Consider the following 21,803-nt stretch of genomic DNA (forward strand, 5'->3'; position numbering starts at 1 on the left):
AGAGATTTAATTAAGGCAGTACAGATTTTATTACTGTGATATTTACAATTGCACTGAATTATTTTTTGATTGTATTTGATATTTTAGAGGTTGCTTGCTTGTATGAAGTTTAAAAGGTTTGAAATATGTGCTGATAACGTTTCACAAACAATGTTTTCTTACCATTTGAAAGCAGCAAATCTGTGTGTAACCAAATTACATTAATTAAATGTCATCTTTAAAAAGGATATTCAGCACAAACTGTTTTAACAGGTAAGATATAAGAATGTACTGCAAGAACACTCAAGAATGACCCTAGAGAAACAAACTTCAATACATTATTTGAGCTGTTCAACCTCAGTGAGCATGAATCAGAGGCGTAATAATTAATTCAGAGTTAATAAAGTGACAGCAAAGACATTAAACTTTCAGCCAAAAGTCATTAAAAGCCACTGGAGTAAATCATAAATTTTAGACAGGCCAGAATGCTTCAATGGCCCTAGAGTACTTTACCAACTAAAGTACAAGACTAGTGGAATGAACACGAACATGTTTATATCACTACATTTTGTAGCACATTACACAAAACATTGGCCAAAATCTGAGATGCTGATAGAATGTTATGTCAACATTTAGTAGATGCACTGAAAAAAAAAATCATTACTCATATTTCTTTACAAAATTATTACTACTTTATAGCTTGTTTTTGTATGTTTTTCAGATAAAATCAAACATATGAAATTATGTTTAATGGTTGGTGTAAGAATAAAAATGTAACATGTTTACACACTCATTCTCCAACCAATTAGGTGTAAGCCAACATAGAATAGAATATACTTTCCCATTTCTGGGAAATTCGTCTTGGACAACCATGACATGATCAGTACATCACATTACAACACAATAAATTACACATACCAAATATAATACAAGCTACAATATGCCAACAACCTTTTTGTAAATTTTTGTACTTGTCTATTAAATTGTCACAAACTACGCAGGAGCAAGGAGCGAGGAAAATATTCAATATAATAATCCTTTTTATTGAAGCCAACACAAGGAACATGGAACTTGGGGGGTTAGACAAACAATACCGGACATCAGACACGGGGAAAACCAAGGCTTAAGAATACTGGGAAACTAATCTAAGGAAACAGAAACAGGTGGGGTAGAAATCAAACACAGCTGGGAGGAATCATAATCGAAGAACCTAATGGGAACGGGAAACAGGAAAAACCATATATGGACATAAGAGGGAGGGAAACACAGGACAAGACTGACATAAATAGTTTAACAGCAGTTGGCACAAAATCATTTTTGTAGCGATTTGATTTGCACATCAAAATCCTCAATCGTCTCCCTGAGTAACATTAAAATTCTCATGTAAACGTGTGTATCATCAGCCACAAATTTCTTAGCTTATCTTAAAGGTCCCATGGCATGAAAATGTCACTTTATGAGGTTTTCTAACATTAATATGAGTTCCGCTAGCCTGACTATGGTCCCCCAGTGGCTAGAAATGGCGATACTGCTGTAGCCACTGAGTTGCAACTTCTTCATCCGGTGCTTTTCCATCCGGATCAGATTCGGGGTCAAACTGAAAAGCTTGAAGGACTGCGTGTCTACGAGCCATTGCCATACATCCACTGTCAACATTAGCGCATGGTACCGTGGCCGCAAGCTGCAGGACACACCCACCCTCCACCTTGCCCAGCCTCTCTCCTCATCATTAGCATTTAAAGCTACAGACACAGAAATGGCTCGTCCTAAGGAAAGCTCATTTTGGGACTGGCTCGTAGTGGCTGAAATTCTGCACCAAGGCTAAATTTTGGGAACAAGACTTCAGATACAGTACTAGGGACCACTTAGGCCTATATAAAAGCATCCATAAAACAGCATGTCATGGGACCTTTAAAACGGCTACCTCATACATCTCTTGAATAGGTCGATTCAATTCCCAACCGACAATTTTTAAAGCAGTCTGTACAAGTCGAACGAGTTTCGATTTCGATTGGACAGTCAGATTTCCATACCATGCTGTAATGCCATATCTTATCAAACTCTTGAAAACAGACTGATAGAACAGAAATAAAATCCTCAGATTTACCCCAAATACCTTCAACCTTCGCAAAAAATATAGCCTCTGCTGCAGTCTAGAACACAGGCTGTTGATGTGAGAAGAACAACTTAACGAATTGTCAATATAAATACCCAAATATTTGGGTGATGAAACCTGTTCAATAGACTTTCCGTTTATTATTACAGGACTATGATCCCCCACAGATCTAGGGTCGAAGATAATTTCAACAGTCTTTGTTCCATTTAAAATCAAAGAATTATCATCACACCTTCCTACAAATCTATCAACTTCTAAAAAATACTGCGAAGGAGTAGTATTCCTGAGCAGTAAACTCAATATTGCTGTATCATCCGAAAATTTAATAAAAAAATTATCCTGACCTGAAACACATTCATTAGTGTATAACGCAAACAGAATGGGTGAGCTAACACAGCCCTGCAGTGCCCCCATGATTTTCACCTCAGAATAACAATTATTGACTTGTTGTGTACGATTTGTTAAAAATTAATAAAACCATTTAATACCAAAGGGGTTCATTTTCAGTTATATCAGCTTCCCAAGTAAAATCTTAGGACATGGACATCAACAGGACATGGTCATGTATACGCGTTAAGTTATTTTTATTTTAAATTTATATTTTGAATTTCAACGCCAGTAATGCCAAATTAACAAGAAAGTTATTTACAAATGAAATATTATGTGACAGTGCTACAAGATTACAGATGAAGACAGAGAACGGGTCAGCAAACTTAGTCTGGTTTCATTAATATCATCAATTTGCAACTTAGACACAGACACTGAACTTACTCGGGCCGAATAACAACACTACTCTCTTCACTGAATTTAACTCGTTTTATAATTGATGAACTTTACACAGTTATTGAACTAAACTGAATGAACACAGAACTGACTGGAGCTACATAATGACACTATTGCCTTTTTAGAGCCTTATTTAAAGCAGAATTTGGATCTGTCTTATATTTGACCTTCACTGATATCAAAATGTGTACATTATGCTACTATGGTAATACAACAGTCAGTAAGACTATTCTAAGACAATGAAAGACAGTGTCCCAGAACTGAAAGAATGGGCCAATGCAATGGTGGAAATTGCATCATATAAATCCATACTCAGCAAAGTAAATGGTGTTAGAGAGGAGGGCATATCACTCTGGGATGAGTTGCAACAGTTAAGGATCAGAATGAATAGATAGTGATTTGTTTTATCTTGTATCTCACTTGTACCGTGTGCGTAGAAACCTTGTAATCCTTACGATTGCATTGTTGTATACATGCCTGCTAAAAACCTTCCAAATAAGCAATAAAACACTTTTTTTTTTTAAAACACCCACAACTCACAAAGTAAGATCTGACCTTGGTTTAAGTTAACATTTGTTACAAATATTATGTGCAAGAAGGAGCACATATACATCTATTGTGTTCTAGAATATATTGTTTCTGAACAGAACTTATTACGTTTATGCATAAGTGTGTAGAATAGTCTCATTACCATTGTTCACATTTCATGAATTACATTATTATTATTTTCCATCCATCTAATGTAACTATCTACCAAAAATTTACCAAAATGTTTAATTTATGTTAAATTTGAATCAAATAATTTAAGTTTGAGACCCACAGAAAATGCGTCTGTGATGTACGGTGTCATACCTGTGAAATTTGCGGATGACAGATAGAGCCAGGTGAGGGCTGGGATAAAGATCAGGGCGAAGGAGGCAGCCACAAACTTCCTGCGCCCGCGACACATTCCCAGCATCCTCTGTAGCCAGAGGGTGTCTGATCAGAGACCTCTATGTGGGCATCAGCTGTTTGAACGGAGGGTGCATGGCACTGCTCTGTAATCAGAATCAGAATGAGCTTTATTGGCCAAGTATGTTTACACATACAAGGAATTTGTTGTAGTGACAGAAGCTCCACAGTGCAACAGAAAGACAGCAACAGGACAGGACACAGATAATAAAAGAATAACAACAAATAACCAAAACCAAAGAATACAAAAAAAAGTGTTAGTGATAGCACAAATATGTTCATAACAAAATATCTACCAGAATACATAAAAGTTTGCAAATGTCACCAAAATGATTTCAAGCACTGCCAGCCCAAACAGTTTCAAACAGCCTTTTGCTTTGAATTCAAAATATTCATAATGTGAAGATGTTTGGTCAAGCCATTTTAAGACAGTAAGTATACAAGTTGTTTGAGACAGGGCCCAGGTTCCTAATTAAAGAGAAAATAATCAAACGAACCAGAAAATTGCACTGCACTCTCAGAAATCAAGTTACAAAAGCTGTCACTGGGGTGATACTTTTTTATAGGGTACACTTTTGTACCTATTAAGGGAAAGGGGAAAGGGAAGGGAAAGGGAAGTGGCGTGTGGCCAAGTATGGTGACCCATACTCGGAATTTGTGCTCTGCATTTAACCCATCCAAGTGTACACACAGTTGTGAACACACACCCGGAGCAGTGGGCAGCCATTTATGCCCCGGGGAGCAGTTGGGGGTTCGGTGCCTTGCTCAAGGGTCTCACCTCAGTCGTGGTATTGAGGGTGGAGAGAGTGTTGCTTATTCAGTCCACCACCTACAATCCCTGCCGGACCTGAGACTCGAACCTGCGACCTTCGGGTTACAAGTCCAACTCTCTATCCATTAGGCCACGACTGCCCATTCTTATTAAGTTCTAATGTGTACACTTTAAGTACTAATATGTTCCTTTAAGGTACCAAAATGGACCCTTTTGGTACAAACATGTACCTTTTAAAAAAGGTACCGTCCCAGTCACAGCTTCTGTCCCTGTGTTTCTGAGAGTGTACCTAAATTCAAACCAAAAAACTTTCAATCAGCAGCCAAGATCTGAAACCACTACACAACCTCAACATTAAAGTGCCCCTATTATGGATTTTTCAAAATTACATTTCATGCAGTGTGTAAGAGCTCTAAGTGAATGAAAACATCCTGCAAAGTTTTAAATCTGAAAGTGCACCGTGTATAAAGTTATTGTCTCTCAAAAAAAAAGTCGACTCTGAATCATTGAAACAAGTCTTTTTTAAAACAAATCCCAAGTCGTTTCATGTTGACGTCAACATGAAACATTAGTATATTGCCCACCCACTTGTTGGTCTTTTCGCGTTGGTCTGAATGAAAATGCAAATTCATTCTTTGCCACTATCACAGTAACGCTGTACACAAAGCAGCACCGCGCTCACAAACGCTGCTTTATCAGGCATTACAGGCATGATGAAATGAAAATGAAATCGACCAATCGGACCAATCACCGCAGATTAGCGTCACACAAAGGAGGGGTTTGGAAAAATGAATCGTTTGGGAGTCGTTGAGCAAGTAAGGTAAAAAATAAATGCATATTATAAGACAATAAAAGTGTTTTTTGACCTTGCACGCATGTCAACCTGTTGTTGTGGACTCCCAAACCATGAACCTTTCATTATCCATAATAGGGGCACTTTAATGAACTACTACTGTTCAGATTTCGTACTGCAGTGCTAAAGAATAGGCTGAAGCATTCATCATGAGGTTGGTTTTGCGTAGATTCAGCAGCTGCTGTGTCAGCACTAAAGACAACATTCAAGCTGTGGAAATGCAAAGCATCATACTGTATGATCATGCTGCTGAGACTAAATCGGTTCAAAATCTTCGTAAACCCAGCTTATGAACTAAAAATACTGGTACTTTCTTCAATTATATCAATATACCAATAATAAACACCAGATATTCCGGCCTACAGTACAGTTTACATTCATGATTACACTACTGAGCTGCTTTAACAGACAACTGTGATGAATTTCCACCCTTGCTTTAACTTTACTATTAACCTTAATTTCAAAAACAGTGCTATAAACAATTAAAAATAAAGTCTGCTTTGCATTTTGAGTTGAAAACCTTTGTGCCTAATATTCTCATGCAAAATTTAAACACTGATCTTCAATCAAACACGCAAGTCTGAGTAGATTTCCATTTCCAAATTCAATCTAGAAAAATGATATAGCCTAATAATTAGAAGGAACATCTTTTAAAAAACAGTGCAAATATGTATATACTCAATCAGTAAAGCAATAATAAAAAAAAAAAATCTAAACCAAAGCCTCCTCGGTATTGAAAGTTTGAAGAGCCATTACACTTACAGTGACAACATCACTTTGGGTAATTAAACTATGATAAATCAATGTAAATATTATTGCATGAAACAATCACTATTTCACTGGTTTTTATCACTTACGAACTATGATACCCACAAAGTCTGGAACTACAAATTACAATTAGCCTAGCAAAATGCCACGAATACTATTAATGCAGTAAAACTGTGGTAAATTAGTAGCACTTAAAAAATTATGAAAATAATTATGTTGAGATGGGTTGATTGAACCCACACAATTGTTGTTTCCTGGTAAACACACAGTGTTTATAAACCATTTCAATATTGTGCAAAAACAATACACAAATTAAAATGTCGCAGGTAACGTAAAATAAAGAAATTAGCCGTAGCAAGATAAAGGAGTCGGCCATTTTATTACAAAAATGTTTAAAGTGTATTTCCTCACATAATGAGTGGTGATTTGAGATGTAATGATTATGCTCACGGTTCAGGGGAAATGACGCAATCATGTCCTTTGTTGAACATTGTTAGCGAGCGAATAAAATTAGAGGGTGAAGTGTTTAAAAAGAGTTTTTAAGGATGAGTCCACGAGAGCCATATAGTGGCATGAAGAAACAACCATTCATATATTATTATTTACAGGGGATTTTGGTTGCAAATTGTAGGACAGTTATATCAATGCATGCCGTCTCACCTGTGATGAATCACTTGTGACTGAACGAGTCCTTTATTGTCACTAAAATAAACCAAAAAAAATGAGACAAACGGATGATCTTCAGAATCCGTGCGATATGTGCATGAATGAAGAACTAACGCCTTTAATGCCAATCGTCTTCACAAATCCAGTCAGAATCACCGTGAGAGACACCACAGATATGTCCGTGTCTCAAGACGCGTTTGTGTTCATTTCGGATGCAAGATCAGCGCGTAAAATGCCGCATGCTGAATTTGATTGATGTGGTTTGTCTTTTGTAAAGATCTGCGGGAAATATCGTCTCCTGTTTCCCTGCACGCTAGTTGTGCATTGCAATCCGCCAAACGCGCCGTTTATTCGATCATTTTTGTGATATCAATGCGAATAATATGAACACTGCGGCCTCTAGTCCACACAACACTCCCTGATTGTTTCCCAGCCTCCTCCAGTTCTCATTCCCAACATATCCTCCAATCACTGCCTCAATCCACAATCCACAATCCAGTCCAGGCGAATGTTTTCTCTACGACCTGGAAAGAATGGATTGGATTCAGCACAGTTTACTCTCATGCTGCAGTATATCAATTCTTTGGTATACTGGACAAGCTACACCTAACGTTACAGCTAAAATGAGCTAAACTAAACTTTTTTTATTTATTTATTTGTATTTTTTTTTTTGACAGATTGGTTTGAATAGCCTACCCCTTGTAGTTTTGTCTTTTAGCCACCCTTAGCCATATGACTACAGATTATTGAGACATGGGTGTTCGTCTATAATAAAAACATTTCATAATAGTTCCACAGTAAATGTCATTTATACTATTAAAAAAAAAAGATATTATTTAAAAACAAACATGTTTGTAGATAATCATTGTATAAATGACTTGAGCTAAAAAAAAAAAAAGTCTGTATGACTATTACATAAGCTAATTACACAATTACACCTTTATTACAAAGACTTCATGAACTGCAACATATAGTGATTGTGAGCATGTCATAGAAGAAGGAGTAAATTGTGTTATAAATGAGTGGAAAATGTGTTTATTTGGTCAGTTTTATGCAATATGTAAATAAAATTAAAAAAAAACACAAAAAATGAATAGGTGGGCAAAGTAGCAATCAAGCTTGGACTTTTTTTCTCCTAAATCTTTTATTATGTGATTTCATGAACCTTGCAATTATTCAGTAATCCAGCAATTGTTAAATTTAAATAAATTTGAATTGATGCTCATTTTGAAAATATGCTAACAAACACTTAAAACACAGAGGGCAGGAAAGTTTGTTTTAAACTGGTCTCAGATTGTTCACTAAAATGTTGTTTCATGCATGCATGCACATACTTCCTTTGTATACAATTTACAGAAAAAAATGCTTGTTTTCTTTTACTTTTTGTTTCTTCAGTAGTAAGAATTGTCATTTTTCTTTTTATTAGGCTATAACTGAGTTTGTCTCCAATAGCTGCATGGGTTTGTATTCTCACTGTTCAGACATGACTTGCCTTTATTTTCCAAAAGATTTGTTCACTATAGGAATTTCGAAATTACCACATAAAACTATAACAGGAATTTAACAGGAAAACAAAAATAGAATATCATGCACTACACAGAGGCGTGTTTCTCTGCAAGAAGTATGCTCATGATGAGATGATTGTCTGATGATGATGAGAGAACAGAGGACATTCTCCTACTTTCATCACCTTATTCACCTGCCCTCATAAGACGAAGGAAGGGGAAAAAGAAAGTTTTTACTTGCAGACAGAAGATGAAGATGATAATATGCTGACTGAACCCAAGGCGAAAACTTCAGCATTGTCTATTTGTTTAATGTCAACTGCAGAGACAGACTGACGTTACTTCTGCAAAGTAAGTTTACTTGTCTGTTTATTTGTCCTAATTCAAAATAGTTTAATAAATTGGAGGAAATGTAATGTTTTCATGCTTTTTTCCCCCAGAGAAATGGGATCAGATTATGGTGTCATGGACCGAGTGTCTCATCCCATGACATTTGGCTTATCTTTGAACCGCCAGTATTCCCCGTTCAAAGATGCACTTAAAAATCCCCATAATGACCAAGAGCAAGTTAACAGTCAATGTTCCTTTGGGTGTTTTTCCTACCTTTCCTACCAGGGGAACTTCAGTGTGCACAACTACTCTTTGGAACCTGCATTTATCCACAAACGTAACGAGAGAGAACGGCAGAGAGTTCGATGCGTCAATGAGGGATATGCGAGACTTCGCAAACATTTGCCACAGGAATTTGAAGATAAAAGACTCAGCAAGGTAGAGACACTACAGGCTGCCATAAACTACATTAAACACCTGCAGAACCTTCTGGAGGTCAGTCTACCTCAGGGAATGTCAGGACTGTCTTCAGAGAAGGGCAGAGGAACTGAAGGACTATAGTGTGAGTGACAGCACTGATCTGGGCTACTGAAAACTGCTTGCCATTGAATTGTTTCATTGTTGATGGCACTTGATGCTTATTAGATGATTGTACACAAATGTAATGCTTTCCAGATGATAAACTCTTTAACTGAGGTCTTGAGCTGCTTGTATGGGTTTGATCCCGAAAATGTTCTTAGTTTCCTCTAACTAAACTAAAAAAAAAGAAAAATCTGTAATTTTGTGTAAAATGTATGTGAATGTTGTTCTGACTAAACATTTATTCAAGGAACAAACAAATAAAAGAAAGAAAGGTTAAAGTGGCCCTATGTTGCTTCTGCTTATTTGAGTTATTTTGAGGTTATGAGGTTATTCCCCTGCTGAAAGTCTTGAAAAGTTGCCATTTGAAAAGTTCGAAAGCAACATTTGAAAGTAAAACACTGGTCTAAATGTCATGTTGAGTCAAACTCAAATTATTTTTACAGTGCTTTTCACAAAACACATTTTCAAAGCAGCTTTACAGTAAACCATGCTGTTTTTGTCTTAATCTTTATGCTTTACAATAACATTTAACAGCTTAGAGATTTTTAAAAGTTTTTATGTTTTTAATTATTAAATATTTAAAATATGTAAAAATGTATCTTAATATTTTATATTGTATATAAATATATTTAATGTTTACTTGCTTATTTAACCCTCTGGTGCTCCTCATTTGGGAGTCACACTAGTGATCTTCACGGTCAAAAGTGACTGGACACCTAAAATTTTCAATCCCGATGTTCTGTGTTTGGATCTAAGACTGAACATAAGAGTCTTCATTTTATCCTAACATCCGAGCTGCTGAGGACGCTGTGGATTACTTTCATTTTTCAAGGTAATGCCCCCTTAAAATCTACCTAAATACGTTTATCACTCCAGACTCCTTTGTGAATGTCATGTTGTTATAGTGCTTAGCATTTTAACCATATGTGTTTGAGCATAAATATTTTTTCACTGCTTGTGAGATTAGTTTGCACCGTTCGTAGAACGAGATTTGTTCGGTAGCACGGTCATGCGGCTCAGTCCATTGATCCGTGCCGATGACAGGTCAGCGCAGCGCGAGCTCTGTAACATTGCGCTGTTTCGTCTCACTTTCAGTGCATTTGACTTCCCATATGTATGGCTGAACACCGGTTCTCTCGCTCTCAGTTATGTTGCTTCTACTGGCTATTATTGCTGTAGATATGCAATGCAGAGAGACGTATAGAGGACGCCCTCTTTTGGAGATGGGGTGGGAATATGCATCTTATTTGCATTTAAAGCCATACACTCCAAAACAGCTCTTTTTTAGACACACCCCAAAAATGAAATTTTTCAGCTGTTATAATAAATGAGCTGTTGGGTATTTTGGGCTGAAACTTTACAGACACATTCTGGGGACACCCAAGATCAATATTACATCTTGTAAAAAGGGGCATAATAGGTGCCCTTTAAAATATATATATAAATTTTTATATTACTTTTCAATTAATGCAATATTTCATGTTAAAATAGTCAATGCATTTAAAATCCAATTTTTGAAGTCTAATTAGTGCCATCTGGTGGGAGTAAAATAAGAAAAAACATCTGCAATTCCATGGTTTAGCCCATATATTCCTATATAGCTCTATATAAAAGGCTTATAAATTCTCTAAATAGTTTTTAGACATACTAAATACTTATTTTTATAAAATTCTGGGTTTAGATATATATTTAGACATTCTCAAAGACAACTTTTTTTAAAGGTTTAGATTTTTTTTTTTCTTTTTTTTGAAATGTTGATTTGAAGCGTCAGTTTTTTTTTATTATGACTACAGTCAAACCTGAACAAAGAGAAAGCATTTTGTTACACAAAACATTAAAATTCTATAAAAATGTAACAAAAATTAACAGGAATGTTTTATCAGAGCTTAATTCTTCTGGGTCTGATCTGATTTCAGTTTTCTGACTCGTTTTGGCTAAATGGGTATAGCCATACCAATTCATTTGAGTGTGTATAATTGTTTATGTGTGTGTGTGCGTTTGTGTGTGTGTGTTTGTGTGTGTGAGTGGATGTGTCTGTTTTGCACTCTTGATGTTTTAAAGTGTAACCCCTTCCTTGCTGTCCACTTTTTTTTTTACTGCATTGTAGTTGAATTATTGCTATTATTTTACATATTTGCTGTGTTACAGTCACACCAGTTCATAGGTGTGTGTGTGTGTGTGTGTGTGTGTGTGATGTGTTGGTTTTGCACTCTTGATGTTTAAGAGTTTCATCCCATCATTGCTGTGTAGTTTTTTTGTGCATTGTGGCAGATTTGTAGATTTTACACACAAAATTTCTCAGAATTTTTGTGTTTTTGTTGATTTCCCATTCATTTTCTATGGTCATTTTTGACCGAAGACCACAAGTGTGACTATTTTTTTTTTTACGACCACTTAGCCTGCTCGAATCATGCTATCAATTTTTTTGTGTGTTCACATTCCAAATGCCAAAAGTCACCAAGTTTCATACCATTCCGATGAAGCTGTGATTTTTAAAAATTCAAAACAGAAATGTTTTCAGTCAAAAGTGAACGAAGAGCACCAGATTAATCGTAAAAGTATTTTCTCCTTATAGATTATATCTTTGATCAAGCTCATTGGCAAACCCAACATACATTGAACTTATGAGGTCTTCGAAAACAAGCAATGAGAGGTTGTGGTATATTATGAACGTAGTCATGGTTAAAGAGTTGCCTAGTGTTCTATTCACGATACAGCACTGCCTCCAGTGTCTAACATCTTTTATAAAACTAGCAAATTGCAATAAAATGCACAAATGTAACACTGCATAGATCAGGACCAAAGCTGTCTAATTTCCCCAATGTTTGCATATGAAAAGCACAGACAGCAGAGGAAAATTACGCGGAATGATGAGCAGCCACTTTATGTAAAGGCTCTATATAAGTCATATTCATGGTCTTTCTTCTGATTTTTTTTTTAAGTAATGTTTTCATCTCTTAAATTCGGATAAATCCTTTTTTGTCAGTTGTTTTAGAAAGTGTTTCTATTGTCGTATTTGAGAACTAGCCTCATTTAGGTTTTACTAGGTTAGGTTTTTTTAACTAAAAGTATGTGTAGCAATCTGAATTATTGGGTAATGAAATATCAACTATTCATTTATTATTTATCAGATTATCATGCAGCTTGTGAACGACTCTAGTGCAGGTAACTATTTATATAATTTGAGTATCAATATCAATGGCCTAATTTGAATGAAAGGCTAGAAATGTTCCTGATGCTACTGTATCTTCTAAGTTTTTATGGCAGGTGGTTATATATCTCTAACTTTCATTCTAATATTCTAATCTTCTATGCAAAGAAATTGATACCGATTTAATATTGTAAGAGAAAGAGTCCTTTATGCTTAAATTTTAGTGGACCCATTCTTCATTGTGCTAAATAGGGCTCCGGATTGATATTAGCTTCTTGTGTGTTTGTGTTATTGCTTTTATTATAATGTTATTATCATATTCACCATCTCTTCCCCCTAAACATTCCTCAAACACCCACAGCCTATATATGTGGACATGCAAGCCCCTCTGGATAATATGTTCTGGAATGTATTCTGTACTTAGTAAAAGGAAATGGAGGAAATATAAACCACATCAAGCTACAAAAGCCCTCCTTCATCTCATCTAATTCTTCACGCTTTAGCTAAACTACAGGAAAGTGGTATGCATGTCCTTTTCTTGCTAATGTACCAGCAAACTCTTAACTGCAGCAACTGACTGAGCATCAGTGAGAAACAGAAAACCAGCAAAAGGGAAAACCAATGAGCCAGAAAGGCTGGAAGAATGCTCTGTCAAGGTGGAATGAGAGTGTCAACAAAGCGCATTCATGGCTTCCGTGTGAATAGGAGCTGGTAATTAACAGAGTTGCTGGTACCCTGACTGTAATGGTTCAGTGGTAGGCAGAGGGAGGAAGGAAGTTAAATCACATTGCTAGCACAATAATAGCCTTCCTCAAGATCACAATCACAGAAACACCACCTAGATAGTAACACACAAAAAAAAAAAAAATGTTTTTTGCACACATTTGTAGAAGTGCATGAGTGCACACGATCTATCACATGAAATATGAGCCAAGTGTGAACAGACCTTTTGCTTCCTGTTGGCAAGATTTTAGTTAAAGTTCAGATTGAAGATAGCATGAATATGGAAACGAATGGAATAGAATGGAATAAGAATGGTAAGAATGGAATACTTGAAGATTACTAAATACAGCCCAGTAATGTAAAAACACTACGGTTTTTGCATCAATAAAAAGAAGTATAAAAAGCTTCAGCTAACAGACTTTTATTAGAATGGACATTTTGAGTATGCGGCACTTCCTCAGACTTTAAATATAGCCTATACAAATATGTGGCATATTGTCACATAATTATCCCACTGCAATGGTTCTTAAACTGGTGGCCATGAAGGATTTCAAGTGGTCCACTAACTTTATGTTGTCTCACTTCATTTATGTAACTGACAATAATACATCAGGATTTATATATACTTATACAATAGCCTATATGTTTGGTCCTACTTAACTAGAAAACAGGTCGCTCATTTAGGTTTTAGCAACTATAAGGTTTCCTAGCTAAAAATATGTGTAGCAATCACTGTGATGTGTCAAAATGTTGAAATCTTAAGTAATGAAAAGCCAATGTATTTATTTATCCATTTGAAGCAAACTAGCAGTCCAGTTAAATTAATTGAAATAAGTCTAAAACATCAACATCAGTGGCTCAAGACAGGACTGGATATTGAAAAAGACCCTATGAAATTGTTATTCTTATCATTAAACAACAAAATATTTCTAAATTACTTTAAAAAATTGTTTTAGCGATTATATAAAGAAATTCAGCATAAAATAGTTTCAAAAAATCCTTAAAACCAGTTGCTAACATTATTGCAAAAATGGCTCAGAAAAGAAAATTAGTTCTGAGAAGTATTTCATCCCTCAAGATATTTTGTGAGATTTACATTTAGTCATTTAGTAGATGCTTTTATCCAAAGCGACTTACAAATGAGGACAATGGAAGCAATCAAAATCATGTGATTTATGTGTCTAAAAACATTCTGAGGCGACTGTAGACCGTGAGCTGTATTTGATATCTACAGCATGTAGTCACATGTAATTGTGGAAAGGCAAGGAGTCATATTTAGTCTTAGATAAGCAAAATGGCTTTGTGTGTGTTTTGGTGTAAATGTATTATATGATCAGCAGATAGGTCTTATCAGCTGCTGGAAATTCATTGCGAGACCACCAGGGTACGAACAGTAACGTGTTGTGACAGAGGCTTTATAAACACAGCCGGCAGAAAAGAGGGCACATCAGGAAGATTTCTGAACATGTGCTGGTACCATTACACTAATTCAGTGGCATCATTTATTTATTTATTTTTTTCTGCACTTTGGTTTTAGCTAGAAAGCATCCAATTTCCAAGACATTGAAATCATTTTAAACTTTCAGGCCAGGCTTTCTCAAGCCAACATCAACATTTGTCTTGATCAACATTACTCATCTAGTTTATGAATGTACTGTTCATTATAAACACACACACACACACACACACACATATATATATATATATATATATATATATAAACATATAAGTAGAAATTAACCAATTTAATTCATTTTTTATTCATGGTACCTAAAACACAAGGATGATTAGGATGTTTTTTTGTAGTATTTTGTCTTTATCTTTTTTTTTCTTTTTTTTAGAGTTTGCTTTTTCATTGGATCTTGAAACATTTAGCATGAAACCTTTCATTAGATTACAATCAAAAGTTATTACACTCCATGGTGAGTTTTAAGTAAAAGTGTCATAAATTACCATGGTCTTAGAAAATGTTTTATAATAAAGCAATAAGCCCCAAAATACTTTGGTTTGCAAATCACTATAAACAGTGGCTTCAACTGTTACTACAACAATGTTTAAAAAAGACTTAAAAAAAACATGAACAAACTTCTTTTTTTTTTCTGTGTTCATTCACCAGAGCCCCACATTTTATACATTTAAAAATATATTATTAATCGTTTTTGTTTTGGTGTTCATATTCAGTGTTGGGGGTAACGCATTACAAGTAGCGCGAGTTACGTAATAATATTACTTTTTTCAAGTAACTAGTAAAGTAACGCATTATTTTTTAATTTACAAGAAAATATCTGAGTTACTTTTTCAAAAAAACAGTACGCAATAATAACCTACTGAGTGTAAATTATCATTTTAATTCAAATTTATTAAATGGATGCCACCTTATTGGGACAATAAAGCCCTCCCTACACCTACCCTAACCCTACCTGATACTTTATTTTCAACTTTTTTATTATTTCCTTCATTTTTATTGAAAATAAATGCCTTTCTGATGCGATATGAGATTTGAAAAGGGAGAAAAAAAATGTTTGGCAAAAGGTGGGCTTGAACTTGCGTCAAAAAGCATGCGCCTTACCATCTACGCCACTGAAACTGATGTTGAACTAACTTCTTTTTTTATTGTTGACTACCCCAATCACACGTTAGTGGGCGGAGTTAGTGTAAATAGCCTTTGCCAACAAGATGGGCTATTTGCACTTAGTGTAAATAGACACTCCGTTACTTTTTCCCCATTTATTGACTGACAGTGCGCTGTGTGAGCATGCTGTTACTATAGATCTAAATGTGAATGTGCATGAATTCATCCCACTCGCAAAAAACAGATTTAGTATTCATCAAAATGAATTAAAACAGTGAAATGCAAACTCAGAATATGACTCAAACTGCAATAATTAAATATGTTAAACAACACAAATGTATCTAATCCCATTTTATTAACCAATGTCTTTGCTGCTGACCTTTGATGATCCAGTTCAACCATACTAATAAGCAAAAATGACTTTAGATAAACTAACAATTGTACTTCATTGTTTTTTTATTGCCGAAGAGTGTTAAACCTTCTTATCCTGAGTTTTACTTTACAGACGTGAATTTACTTTTCCTTCACAAGATACAGGGCTTTTACATTTGTATTAATGTAATTTCTTGTATTAAAAACAATCAAGCCCTGCTCATATTTAAAAAGTAACGCAAAATTAACGCAAAAATAATGTAACGCATTACTTTCCATAAAAAGTAGCTAAGTAACGTAATTAGTTACTTTTTTAGGGAGTAACACAATATTGTAATGCATTACTTTTAAAAGTAACTTTCCCCAACACTGTTCATATTATATGCCAAATAACATAATTGATTCATAACTAATTCGCTAATCAGTGAATTATTTGGTGCATCTTATGGTTAGACACAGTTATAAAAACGTTGCTTTATTGTGCCATCTCAAAGAGGCTCAAAATCACTTTCTCTGACTTTTAAATTAACTGTTCCCTCCTGGTGGAATGACCTGCCCAACTCAATCCGAGCAGCTGAGTCCTTAGCCATCTTCAAGAAACGGCTAAAAACACATCTCTTCCATCTTTATTTGAGCCTCTAATTCTAGCATTCTCTATTTTAATTATATTCTTAAAAATTAAAAAAAAGCAAGGGTAACTAAAAAACTGCTGATGGAGCTGGGTCTGGTTGATGTATGGAGGGTTCTCCATCCAACAGACAAACAATTCACATTTTACTCTGCGAGCCAAGTGGCATACTCAAGAATTGACTATTTTTTCGTTCATAATTCAGACAGACATAGACTTACAGACTGCAAAATAGGCGCCAGAGATATCTCTGATCATTCTCCTATCTACCTGACTATGCATTTAGATAATAAAAAGAAGGACTCATTGTGGCGCCTTAATACAAGCATTCTGAATGATAGTGCATGCAAAGAATATATTCAAAAAGAACTAAGGGATTATATTGACAACAACAATAACGGGGAAGTATCGCCAAGTGTTTTATGGGATGCGTCAAAGTCAGTGATAAGGGGTAAACTAATAGCTCTTACTTTGCATAGAAAAAATGTAAAAAACTGGTTGATTTGCAGGAGAATCTGAAGATTTTAGAGAGGGCACATAGTGAGAAAAAGAAACCTCATATTCTAAATCACTTAAATAATGTTAAGAAGGAAATAAACAAATTGTATGAGGAAGAATTAGAGAAAAAAGCTACATTTACTAGACAACGAAATTATGAAAATGGCTCAAAGGCTTTGAAGCTGTTGGCATGGAAGCTAAGGAAGCAACAGGCAGAGAGTACTATATTTGAAATTAGAGACCCTAAAACTAAAAAAGTTTGCCACAAACAAGAAGATATTCACAAAATTTTTGAAACCTACTATAGAAATCTATATAGTGAAACGAATAAGACTAGCTCCAAAGAAATAAATACTTTTTTAGAATCACTGGACTTACCCTCTATAGGCATAATACAAAATAAAGCCCTTATGGCAGAGATTACTATAAGGACGAGATAGGGAAAGCAATTTCAAGATTAAAAGTTAATAAAACACCAGGATCTGATGGCTTCCCTGCTGAGTGGTATAAGGCCTTTAAAGACCAGTTAATTGCAATGCTTTTTGACTGTTTTAATTATATGCTTAAAGGAGGCGAACCACCAAGAACATGGAGTGAGGCAATAATCTCGATTATTCCTAAAGAGGGTAAAGATAAGAAGGAGTGTAGTGCATTTAGGCCAATTTCTGTTTTAAACGTGGATTATAAACTGTATGCAGCAATATTAGCTAAAAGACTGGAAGATATAATACCAGAATTAGTGGATTTAGATCAAGCGGGATTTGTGCGTGATAGGCAGACACAAGATAATATTAGACGGGTGCTGCATGTAATTGATCATATCACCAAAGAAAATTCCAGAGCAGTAGGTATTAGTTTAGATGCTGAAAAAGCGTTTGACTCAGTCCGCTGGGAATATCTTTACCTGACATTAAGAAGATTTGGCTTCAAAGATGAGTTCATTAGCTGTATTAAAACTTTGTATTCTTCTCCAAATGCTAGAATTAAGATCAACGGTCATCTTACTCCGAGTTTTAACTTGGACAGAGGCTGCCTGTCGTCAAGGCTGCCCTCTCAGTCCTGCTCTGTTTGCTTTATTTATTGAGCCCATAGCTCAGTTAATTAGAGATGATCAGGGAATCAAAGGAATAAGAGTTAGAGGTTTAGAGCAAAAGATTTGTCTGTATGCAGATGATGTACTGTTGCTTGTCGCATCGCCAGAGGTTAGTATTCCTAGACTGATGTCCATTTTAAAAAAATTCGGCAGCTACTCTGGATATAAACTAAATGTTCAAAAAACACAAATTTTAAGTTTTAATTATACTCCTCAGAGAAATATGTTGAATAGATTTAAATTTAAATGGAACTCAACAGGTATTAAGTACCTGGGAATCTTAATAACTAAAGACACTACAAAACTATTTGATAGTAATTATGGTCCTACAAATAAGATTATTAAATCAGATATAGATAGGTGGTCCCAGCTCCCCTTAGAGATGTATAATAGAATAGATACAATAAAAATGAACATACTTCCCCGTCTCTTATACCTCTTCCAATCCCTACCAATTGAAGTTCCTCTAAAACAATTTAGAGAATGGGACAAGTGGATTTCAAGATTTATTTGGAGGGGTAGGAGGCCAAGAATTAAATTTAAAACACTGCAACTGTCTAAAGAGAAAGGAGGTAGAGAGCACTTCCTTTCTTGTTAGACTATTACAAGTCAGCTCAGTTAAGATCATTAGTGTGCTGCTGTAACCCAGATTATACAGCAAAGTGGAAAGATCTGGAAATTTCACAGCTAGCTATACCATTGCAATCACTATTAGGTAGTAAAACTTTATATAAACGGTATTTAAATAGTTTAAATCAATGGACTAAAGTTCCTTTTAGAATCTGGTTTAAAGAATGTAAATCACCTTTACTTGAAAGACAGTCAAGACTACTGAGATGGGTCTCCTTTGACCCTGAATTTAAACCAGCAATGTCTGATGGGAGGTTTCAATCTTGGTATAGACTTGGCATCACTACTTTTGGTTCAATTTCCTCAAAGGGTGAATTAGATAGTTATCAGGATATCTCTAATATGTATGGCCTGGAAAAATGAGATTTTTTAGGTATCTACAAACCAAAACTTATTTCAACAGTGAAATAAGATATTTGGAGAAACATAAACCTAATTTAGTAGATTTATTTACTGATGTTTATAAAAATGAGGATAATAGGAAACTTGTCTCAAAACTTTATGTATTCAATCCAATAAAGAACACTCAACTAGGGAGGTAAGATTAAAATGGGAGAGAGAAGCAAGTCTTGCTATTTCAGAGGAAGAGTGGTTAAATATCTGTTCTGTTCAGGCTACTTCTACTAGTTCCGGTATGTGGAGAGAATTCTGATGGAGGAATCTTATTAGATACTTTATAACCCCCGAGTTAAAGTCTATTCAGAATGGTGAGATGGTAGTGGTCTGTGCTGGAGGAAATGAGGGGAACAACTAGCAGATCACTTTCATGTATTTTGGAACTGCCCAATCATTCAGCCATACTGGCGGGAGGTAACACAAGTAATATACAATATTTTTGATGATGCAATTGATTATTCCTTTTCTACTATTTACTTGGGGAACTTACCGGCTCATTTGACGGTGAGAGACAAGTACTTATTAAAGATATTATTAGCAACCAGCAAGAAAGCTGTAACACGAAAGTGGCTCCAGTCTGATCCCCCAACAAAGTCTGAATGGTTGGACATTGTAACCAGTGTTCAAAATATGGAGAGAATCACTTTCGCATTAAATTTACGGATGGACACATACTCTCAATACTGGGAAAAATGGATTGTGCTTATCTCTTTGTTTTGTAATTTGACCTCTGTATGTACCTGTTAACAAGACCTATGTAAAGATGCAAAGGTGACCTGTTTACCAAGTTCTGTTGTTATCCTTATCCTTTAAAAAAAAAAATATATAAAAAAATAATAATAAAAAAAAACATCTCCCTTTTAGACTTGCACATTCATTTACTGCTTGAACTTTTCAAATCTTTTTTTATCCTATCTGTTTCTGTTATTTATTATATAATTAACAAAAACAAAAAAGGTCTCTAACACTAGCTTGCTCTATTCTTTTTCTATTCTACCTGTTCTCTTTTTATTATATAATAAAAAATAAAAAAAACTTGCTACTGCGTTAAGCTAACTGAGACTTGTTATAGCACTTGTATTTCATTTCTCTTTTGTTGATTTTGATTGCTTCTATTGTTCTCATTTGTAAGTTGCTTTGGATAAAAGCGTCAGCTAAATGACTAAATGTAAATGTAAGAGACTTTCGAAGAAAAATGTCCCCAGATGTGTTGCCCACAATGTTGCCCACTGAGCCACACTCTATTTAACATCTATTTGTTACACTGGACCACAAAACCAGTCTTAAGTCACTGGGATATATTTGTAGCAATAGCCAAAAATACATTGTATGGGTCAAAACTATCCATTTTTCTTTTATGCCAAAAATCATTAGGATATTAAGTAAAGATCATGTTCCATGAAGATATATGTATTTGAAATTTCCAACCGTAAATATATTAAAACTTAATTTTTGATTAGTAATATATGCATTGCTAAGAACATCATTTGGACAGCTTTAAAGGCAAATTTCTCAGTATTTTTTTTTTTTTTTTTGTTTTTTTTGCACCCTCAGATTCCAGATTTTCAAATAGTTCCATCTCGGCCAAATATCTCATCATCGTCCTATCTTAACAAACCATACATCAATGGAAAGCTTATTTATTCAGCTTTCATATTATGTATAAATCTCAATTTCGAAAAATTAACTTTTTTGTGGTCCAGGGTCACCTTTAACATTTAACCAAAGCATTAAATAATTTAATTTGACATTTGTAAGAGCATCCTAAAAGTAAACAGAACACTACCAAACAGAGATACCCTTTACAATACTCTTTAGTGATCCAAAAAAGAGCTCTGAAATTAGATAAACACCTAAAATACAGCGACTCAAGCCCTGCAGTGTGAGGACCAGAATTCTTTGCTCTTTCACCGCTGGTGCTGAAACTCCATCCAAACCAACACCCAAACAAATTATACAAATATAAATACAAAATTACAGTACATTGCTTTTTGGAAAGATGCCACTAAGCCACAAAAGAAAATGGAACTTTGTTTACAATTGAAAAGTGATTACAAACCATACCTGAGCTGTGTGAAAAAGCATTAAGTGAGAAAGACACCAAACCAAATAGAGACTGAGTGATGACTGTCTAGAAAAGTGAAAAAAGTAATAAAATAAAATAAAATAATAGAAAGAGAGGATGGCACAGAGATGGTAGCCGCCAGAGCAGAGACTGTGTTTTCTGTGCTCTCAGAGACCTGTAACTGAATTTCCTGCTGCACTGTGACCACTATCGATCCATGCAACAAACAGCACCAAATTATATTTCTCTACCAAATCCAGAAAGATTTATATACATTTTGGGAGAAAACTCCAGCAGTAAAATATAGGCTAGCACCCTGCCAGTGCACAAAACTAGCGTCAGAAATATTGTTACATCTTAACATGTCTGA

General features: G+C 35.0%; 1 protein-coding gene across 1 annotated transcript in view; it reads right to left on the reverse strand.

Moving 5' to 3' along the window:
• LOC306861575 (xylosyl- and glucuronyltransferase LARGE1-like) overlaps window positions 1-7,336 on the reverse strand; it is a 28,517-nt gene extending 21,181 nt beyond the window's left edge. The window contains exons 1-2 of the mRNA XM_079403935.1: window positions 6,883-7,336; window positions 3,731-3,915 (exon numbers count right to left, since the gene is read on the reverse strand). Coding sequence (XP_079260061.1) covers window positions 3,731-3,836 — 106 coding nt within the window. The 5' untranslated portion in view covers window positions 3,837-3,915; window positions 6,883-7,336. The remainder of the gene's footprint in view (window positions 1-3,730; window positions 3,916-6,882) is intronic.
• Window positions 7,337-21,803: the final 14,467 nt, after the last annotated feature.

Source organism: Barbus barbus (genome assembly GCF_936440315.1).
Source record: "Barbus barbus genome assembly, chromosome: 42".
NCBI classification, from domain to species: domain Eukaryota; kingdom Metazoa; phylum Chordata; class Actinopteri; order Cypriniformes; family Cyprinidae; genus Barbus; species Barbus barbus.